Below are 8215 nucleotides of genomic sequence, written 5' to 3'. Positions count from 1 at the left end.
GATTTTGTCTGAGGGAGTATTTGTTACAGCTGACTCGTGTCCACATACTAGCCAGGCCCGACCCTGCGTGACAACCCGCTGTTCCACGAACACATGAGGCGGGTTAATCTTGAAGTGAGGTATTTTATTCAAGTTGGTGTGGCTGTAAGCCTTACAGCATCTGATATTCCCAGGCAGTCTTCACGTCAATGTCACTCAAGATTGCACGAATGTTTCACGTTAAATTCACGGTCAAAACTTGTTGGAGTCAACTCCTGCAGACTCCTTAAACTCACCAATCTTCTTGCGCGTCACTTAACCACCCCCGCTGGCTCACCACCCACCTGATATCAAGAGCCGCCTTACGGCTTCATGAAACTGTTGCAAAAAACACAAACAGTGCTCAACTGTACAAAACTTAAACTACAAACCTGGATAATATAAGAAATTATAAACCAACATAAATATTTAACTATACACACACATACTGCGTAATGGCTCTTACACCATGTATAAACATAACTACCCTGATATTGTGCATTCAATACTAAGCTATTCAAATATTACACGGGTTCATACATTCATGTTTTTAATTTAAACATGTGCAAGGTACAGGGGGGCCATGCCACTGCCATTTATAAACACACAGTGGGTACGGAAAGTATTCAGACCCCAATGTTTCAGTCTGTTTCATTGCAACCATTTGCTAAAATCAAAAAAGTTCATTTTATTTCTCATCAATGTACACTCAGCACCCCATCTTGACAGAAAAAAACAGAAATGTAGAATTTTTTGTCCCTGCAGCTGTAAAACACCCCCATAGCATGATGCTGCCACCACCATGTTTCACTGTTGGGATTGTATTGGGCAGGTGATGAGCAATGCCTGGTTTTCTCCACACATCCCGCTTAGAATTAACACCAACGAGTTCAATCTTGGTCTCATCAGACCAGAGATTCTTATTTCTCATAGTCTGGGAGTCCTTCATGTGTTTTTTGGCAAACTCTATGCCGGCTTTCATATGTCTTGCACTGAGGAGAGGCTTCCGTCGGGCCACTCTGCCATAAAGCCCCGACTGGTGGAGGGCTGCAGTGATAGTTGACTTTGTGGAACTTTCTCCCATCTCCCTACTGCATCTCTGGAGCTCAGCCACAGTGATTGTTGGGTTCTTCTTTACCTCTCTCACCAAGGCTCTTCTCCCACGATTTCTCAGTTTGGCTGGACGGCCAGGTCTAGGAAGAGTTCTGGTCGTCCCAAACTTCTTCCATTAAAGGATTATGTCCACTGCCACTGTGCTCTTAGGAACCTTGAGTGCTGCAGAAATTATTTTGTAACCTTGGCCTGGGGTCTCATTTATAACCGTTGCGTACGCACAAAACGGGCGTGAAACGTGCGGACGCCACCTCTGACGCCAACGTTGGGATTTATAAAAACAAACTTGACGGGAAAATGTGCGTGTTTCTACGCAAACTTAGACCCATGCTTACGACCGTTTTGGAGACGGGAAAACGGCGACACAGACGTGAGGTGGTGAACTGCAGCAGATGATTGATCCAATTCATAATTTACATTGAAACCAGCAGCTTAGTTTTGCTCGCGCGACGTGTCTGCTCCACACGAGACTTTTAATTTAAAAAATATAAAACAACTTTAAGCAAATTAGGTTCAGATTGGATTTAACAGCCGAGTTACGGAGCCGAGTCATTAATAGGTTTTAATAATATCTTCTAACACTGTGCGTGTGTCATCAGATCGCTGCAGTGAACGGGACTGAGCCATCAGGAGCACAGAGCGGACTGGAGAGTACTTATAAGAAATGAAGAAACTTTCCAAATAATATCCCAGAGGAGGTGAGCATCCACTGATGTGAGGGAATCGGTCCGATGCTCTAAATAAATAAATACTGCCGTGACAGTGGAGCGTGGAACTGCTCGATGTGTGCACGTGACTGGAAGCACGAGGAGGAAGCGAGGGTTCAGAGATGTCTGATCTCACACATTGTGTTATGTGATGTCTGATCTCACACATTGTGTTATGTGATGTCTGATCTCACACATTGTGTTATGTGACGTCTGATCTCACACATTGTGTTATGTGATGTCTGATCTCACACAGTGTGTTATCCACAACAGCAGCGGCAGAGTATCAGTGTATTTTCTTTATTAGTGACATCACTGCTGTCCCATGAAGTCGCTCTTCACCTCCACCTCACTAACAAACACCTCGATGTCAGTGTCAGCAAGTTTCACTTCCTCTTCACATGGCTTGATACCGTGACTCCGTCAGGACTCACGGTGGAAACCCATTGGTCAGCAGCATCATTTAATATTCACGCCGTGCTTTGCATTGACCATGAATTATTATTATTATGGTTGAAAGTGGGCGTGCGGAGGGCGGATTTGGAGGCAGATCCACGTACGAACGTTTCCAGGTGGACTGTGATTTATCGCCCGCGGATGCAGGGCCACAGCTGTGGCCGCACCATGGATTATGATTGTGGATCGCGCGTCAGAGGTCACAATGGTGGATCCAGTTTGGTGGATTCTGTATTGTGCCGGCTGATCGTAGTGGTAATGGAGGATCCTTTATCGCGTTTGCATCGGATGGTGGTGGACCACGACCGAGGCGGCAGCTGATTATGGATCCTAACTGGCGGCAGTGGACAATGACTGTGGACTATAGTGGATCCCATCCTGATACTGGATCGTGATCTTGCTGCTGACCAGAGACTATGCAGCAGGACTACTTGACATATAGTATTGAAGTTCTCCTTCAAAAATGTTTACCCTCATCGATGCTGCTAAAAACTTTAATCCCGATGATGTTTTCCTGCACTTGACATCTGTTGCACTTGTGTCCGTCCTGGGAGACGGATCCTCACATGTGTCTCTCTGAGGTTTCTACATATTTTTACCTGTTAAAAGGGTTTTTAGTAGTTTGTCCTGAATCTTGCTGAGGGTTAAGGACAGAGGATGTCTCACCATATTAAAGCCCTATGAGATGAATTGTTATTTGTGAATGTGGGCTATACAAATAAAATTTGATTGATTGATTGATTGATAAAGCGAACATTGCGTTCAGGTGAGCGTGCGCACGGTTTTATAAATCAGAATTATCTTTGGCGTACGCCATTTCCGGGTTTTGTACGTACGTACTCTTTCAGTAAGAATCCTACGCACTCTTTTATAAATGAGACCCCAGATCTGTGCCTTGCCACAATTCTGTCTCTGAGCTCCTTGGGCAGTTCCTTCGACCTCATGATTCTCATTTGCTCTGACATGCACTGTGAGCTGTAAGGTATTATATAGACAGGTGTGTGTGCCTTTCCTAATCAAGTCCAATCAGTTTAATTAAACACAGCTGGACTCCAATGAAGGAGTAGAACCATCTCAAGGAGGATCATAAGAAATGGACAGCATGTGAGTTAAATATAAGTGTCACAGCAAAGGGTCTGAATACTTATGATCATGTGATATTTCAGTTGTTCTTTTTTAATAAATTTGCAAAAATTTCTACTTTTCTGTTTTTTTTCTGTCAAGATGGGGTGCTGAGTGTACATTAATGAGAAATAAAATGAACTTTTTTGATTTTTGCAAATTGTTGCAATGAAACAGATTGAAATATTTAAAGGGGTCTGAATACTTTCCGTACCCACTGTACATCTTGCATACAACACTGAGCTATTAAAGTAATTCACAGATTCATGTTTTTATTTTTAACATACACTGCTCAAAAAAATTAAAGGAACACTTTGAAAACACATCAGATCTCATTGTGAAAAAAATTATGTTGGATATTTATACTGATATGGACAGTTTAATGTCTTAGGAACAAAAGGATGCCACATCTGTGATGGAAATAAAAGTTTTTTAAGCCAACAGGGGGCTCAATTTTATAGACACCCCGAGAATTATAGTGAAAAAGTGATGTGGCAGGCTTGTCCATTTCGCCAAAATTCAATTTCTGCAACTCAAAATGCTTCTCAATATCTTGTGTGGCCCCCACGTGCTTGTATGCATGCTTGACAACGTGGCGGCCTGCTCCTAATGAGACAACGGAGGGTGTCTTGTGGGATGTCCTCCCAGATCTGTCTAATGGCATCAGTGAGCTCCTGTAAAATCTGAGGAGCAACCTGGCGGCGTCTAATGGACCGAAACATAATGTCCCAGAGGTGTTCTATCGGGTGTAGGTCAGGTGATCGTGAGGGACATTCTTCATCCTCCAGGTACTGCCTGCATGCCCTTGCCACATGAGGCCGGGCATTATCGTGCATCAGGAGGAACCCAGGACCTGCTGCACCAGCGTAGGGTCTGACCATGGGTTCAAGGATTTCATCCCGATACCTAATGGCAGTAAGATGCCGTTCTCTAGCCTGTAGAGGTCTGTGCGTCCCTCCATGGATCTGCCTCCCCAGACCATCACTGACCCACCACCGAACCGGTCATAGTGAACGATGTTGCAGGCAGCAGAGCGTTCTCCTTGGCTTCTACAGACCTTTTCACGTCTATCACAGGTGCTCAGGGTGAACCTGCTCTCATCTGTGAAAAGCACAGGGCGCCAGTGGCGGACATGCCAATTGTGGTGTTCTATAGCAAATGCCAATGGAGCTCCACGGTGCTGGGCAGTGAGCACAGGGCACACTACAGGACGTGGCGCCCTCACCCTCATGAAGTCTGTTTCTGACTGTTTGGGCAGAGACATTCACACCAGTGGCCTGCTGGAGGTCATTCTGTAGGGCTGGAGGTCATTCTTTAGGGCTGGAGGTCATTCTGTAGGGCTGGAGGTCATTCTGTAGGGCTGGAGGTCATTCTGTAGAGCTGGAGGTCACTCTGTAGGGCTGGAGGTCATTCTGTAGGGCTGGAGGTCTTTCTGTAGGGCTGGAGGTCATTCTGTAGGGCTCGGGCAGTGCTCAACCTGTTCCTCCTTGCACAAAGCAGCAGATATCGGTCCTGCTGATGGGTTGAGGACCTTCTACGGCCCTGTCCAGCTCTCCTAGAGTAACTGCCTGTCTCCTGGAATCTCCTCCATGTTCTGGAGATGATGCTGGGAGACACATCAGATCTCCTTGCAACGCCACGCATGGATGTGCCATCCTGGAGGAGTTGGACAATCTGTGCAACTTCTGTAGGGTTAAGAAATCGCCTCATGCTCCCAGTAGAGATAATGACTCTAGCTAAAGCCAACACTAATGGAAAACCAGTGGAAGTGATCAAGAGGGAGAAACTTGAAATGGCCTCCACATGCAAAACCACTCCAATTTTGGGGGTCGTCTCATTGTTGACCCTCTAGTGCACCTGTTGTTAATTCCATCAACACCAATGCAGCTGAAACTGATTAACAACCCCCTCTGCTACTTAACTGACCAGATCATTATCAAAAAAGTGCAATTGAATTCATGCCATACCCTGATAAAAAAGTGTTCCTTTAAATTTTTTGAGCAGTGTACATGTAGAAGAGACAGTGAATCCTCAAGCTATCTGTGGATGGCACACATACTCCCACATTAGTGAGATGTCGGACCCTGATGGGTAGCACACAACTTATCTAATCTTGGATGGATGGAGGTTGTCAGGCAGAGGGTCAAATCAGCCTCACAATATGTTGGATGCATGTTAATGTGCATTGAAAGATATTTAAATTGGTGAAAAAACAAAAAAATATATAATTTTTTTTTTAAATTGTCTAATCACCCAAAGATTTTGCGACCCCCCTGCAGTACCTCCGCGGACCCCCTAGGGGTCGCGGACCCCCTGTTGAAGACCTCTGCTTTAGAGAGATGAGCAGTGATAAAAACAAACCAGGTTCCACATTTACAATATGACCAAACATCCCATAACACTGATGCTCTGTGAATCCAACCAGAGATAAGTTGACCTGCTGGACATATTGATGCTCTGAGGTCATTGATCATTTCATCAGTAAAGTCTGTTCAGTGACTCTTGTTCAGTGAGTTCATGGACACACACTCAGTTTGTTTCACCTCCATCTCACATGTGGAAAAGAAAAGAACAAATAATCAGCTCATTGATGAGGATCAGGATCAACACAGGTTCTAAAAAATCACACAACCTGATTTCTACTTTGATTCAGAAAACAAAGTGAGAGCTAAATATGTGTGATAAAGGAAGGTCAGTGTTTGATTGACAGCCGATCTCTGTGCGGAGCAGAAACTTCACCACGGCGAACTTTGATCAACAAACATGGAGACAAAAGAAGTTAAAGATTTTCAGAATCTAATTCACTGCTTTTAATGACTCAAGTCTATTTGAGTTTACAGAACTCAGCTGTGGCTCCAGTATGAACACTAACTCCAGCATAGAGAGGTTGAGTGAATGTGGTCTTGACTCTGTGGAGGAGAGTCATGGTGTCAGAGACGCTGTAGAAGGACAGAACACCTGCACTGTGATCCAGGTACACTCCTACTAAGGACACAGGACCTGACACTGGAGTCCCGATGCGGTTGTGATAAAAGCCATTACTGTTTCCATAACAATATAATGACCAAGATGTATCCTTGTGTCCAAATCCACATTCACGTGAGTCTCTGCTGATATTCTTGTATGCGACTGCTACTTCAACTCCTTCCATTCCCTCCTCCACCTCCACCTCCCAGTAACAACGTCCAGTCAGACTCTCTCTACTCAGGACCTGAGGCCAATAAGTGAATCTGTCTGGGTGATTAGAATAAGACTGTTCTTTTCTCATCCATGTTACTTTTCTGTTTCCCTCAGATAATAACAGATATCTGTATGCTGTGTTTGGATCCAGTGTGATTTCCTGTGAATATTGTAAGAAGTACGCTCTGTTCTTTATCTCTGGTTGTGGCAGTAACACATCCACTTGAGACACGATCTGTAAAATCTTTGTCTCTGTCTCACTCAGAATGTCCTGTAGTTGACCTCTGACCTGTGACATAGCTGCTGTCACGTCCTCAAAGTTCCTCAGAGGACGGATCCTGATGCTGGATGAGTGTGTAGATCCACTGAGTGGTGACAGTGAGGGGTAGTTGTGTAGAAGCTGGTTGTGATCCTCTGTGTCTGAGAGCTGCTTCAGTTCATGGTCTTTCCTCTTCAGCTCAGTGATCTCCTGCTCCAGTCTCTCCTGAATCTCTCTGACTCGACTCACTTCAGTTTCCTGCTGGGATCTGATCTGCTGCTCCCCATCAGAGCTTCTTTTCTCCAGCAGAGGGATCATCTCAGTGAGGATCTCCTCACTGTCCTCCACTGCTTTATCAGCAGAGCCGTTGATGGCCTCCTCCTCCTGTTGAAGCAGCTTCACATCTTTCTCTCTGTTCTGGACTCTCTGCTGGATTGTTTGTCTCCTCAGCCCGAGCTCTCTCTGCCTCTCAGTCCTTTCTGCTGCAGCTGACACTGTGTCGTGGTCTTTATGTTCCTCCACAGAGCACAGGTAACAGATACACTGCTGATCAGTGCGGCAGAACATCTCCATCACCTCGTAGTGACGAGAGCAGATGTTCTCCTGGAGCTTCTCCGAGGGCTCCACCAGCTTGTGCTTCTTCAATGCAGCTGACTGAAGATGAGGCTGGAGGTGTTTCTCACAATAAGAGGCCAAACAATTCAAACAGGACTTGAGAGCTTTCAGTTTTCTCCCAGTGCAGACATCACAGGCCACATCTTCAGATCCAGCACAGCAGTGATCAGCAGAAGCAGCTTGGAGTCGAGTCTTCTTCAGCTCCTCCAGTGAATCAGCTAACATGGTGCTTTTCTCCAGGAGAGGCCTCGGTGTGAAGGTCTGTCTACACTGAGGACAGCTGTAGCTTCCTCTCTCCTCCTCTTTGTCCCAGTGGGTGTTAATACAGCTCTTACAGTAGCTGTGTCCACAGCCAGTAGTCACCGGATCCTTCAGTAGATCCACACAGATCCAACAGCAGAATCTTTCTCTGTCCAGGTGATTTTCTTGCTGCTCCATATCAGCTGCTGCCAGAGACTGTAGAACAGATTCACTTCCTCTGAACAGAAACATATCTCTGCTCCTCCCTCTCTCCTTCACTTCCTCTTTTTACAACGTTTTAACACACAAATGAAAAGAGCAACAGTTTTACCTCACCTCACCAGTGTTGCCTCACTGTTTAAAGGCGGCTGCCTTTGTTGCCACACAGTTTAAAGGCGGATGCCTTTGTTGCCGTCTACGTTCTCTTATTAGGGCCCGAGCACAGACATCAAAGGTGTCTGGTGAGACCCTATTGAAATTGTAAGGATTATTATTATTATTATTA

General features: G+C 45.3%; 1 protein-coding gene across 1 annotated transcript; it reads right to left on the bottom strand.

The window, feature by feature from the left end:
• Positions 1 to 6240: 6240 nt before the first annotated feature.
• Positions 6241 to 7908, bottom strand: LOC133002269 (tripartite motif-containing protein 16-like). The gene has a single exon (XM_061072048.1). The coding sequence runs from the start codon at positions 7906 to 7908 to the stop codon at positions 6241 to 6243; it is 1668 nt and encodes a 555-aa protein (XP_060928031.1).
• Positions 7909 to 8215: the final 307 nt, after the last annotated feature.

The sequence above is a fragment of the Limanda limanda genome, chromosome 5 (genome assembly GCF_963576545.1).
Source record: "Limanda limanda chromosome 5, fLimLim1.1, whole genome shotgun sequence".
NCBI lineage: Eukaryota > Metazoa > Chordata > Actinopteri > Pleuronectiformes > Pleuronectidae > Limanda > Limanda limanda.
The sequence above is the reverse complement of the archived record's forward strand: the minus strand, read 5'-3'. Positions and strand labels throughout refer to the sequence as shown.

What these genes read in the sequence shown, in the direction of transcription:
- LOC133002269 (XM_061072048.1), bottom strand. Translation starts at nt 7,908, where the DNA reads ATGGAGCAGCAAGAAAATCACCTGGACAGAGAAAGATTCTGCTGTTGG.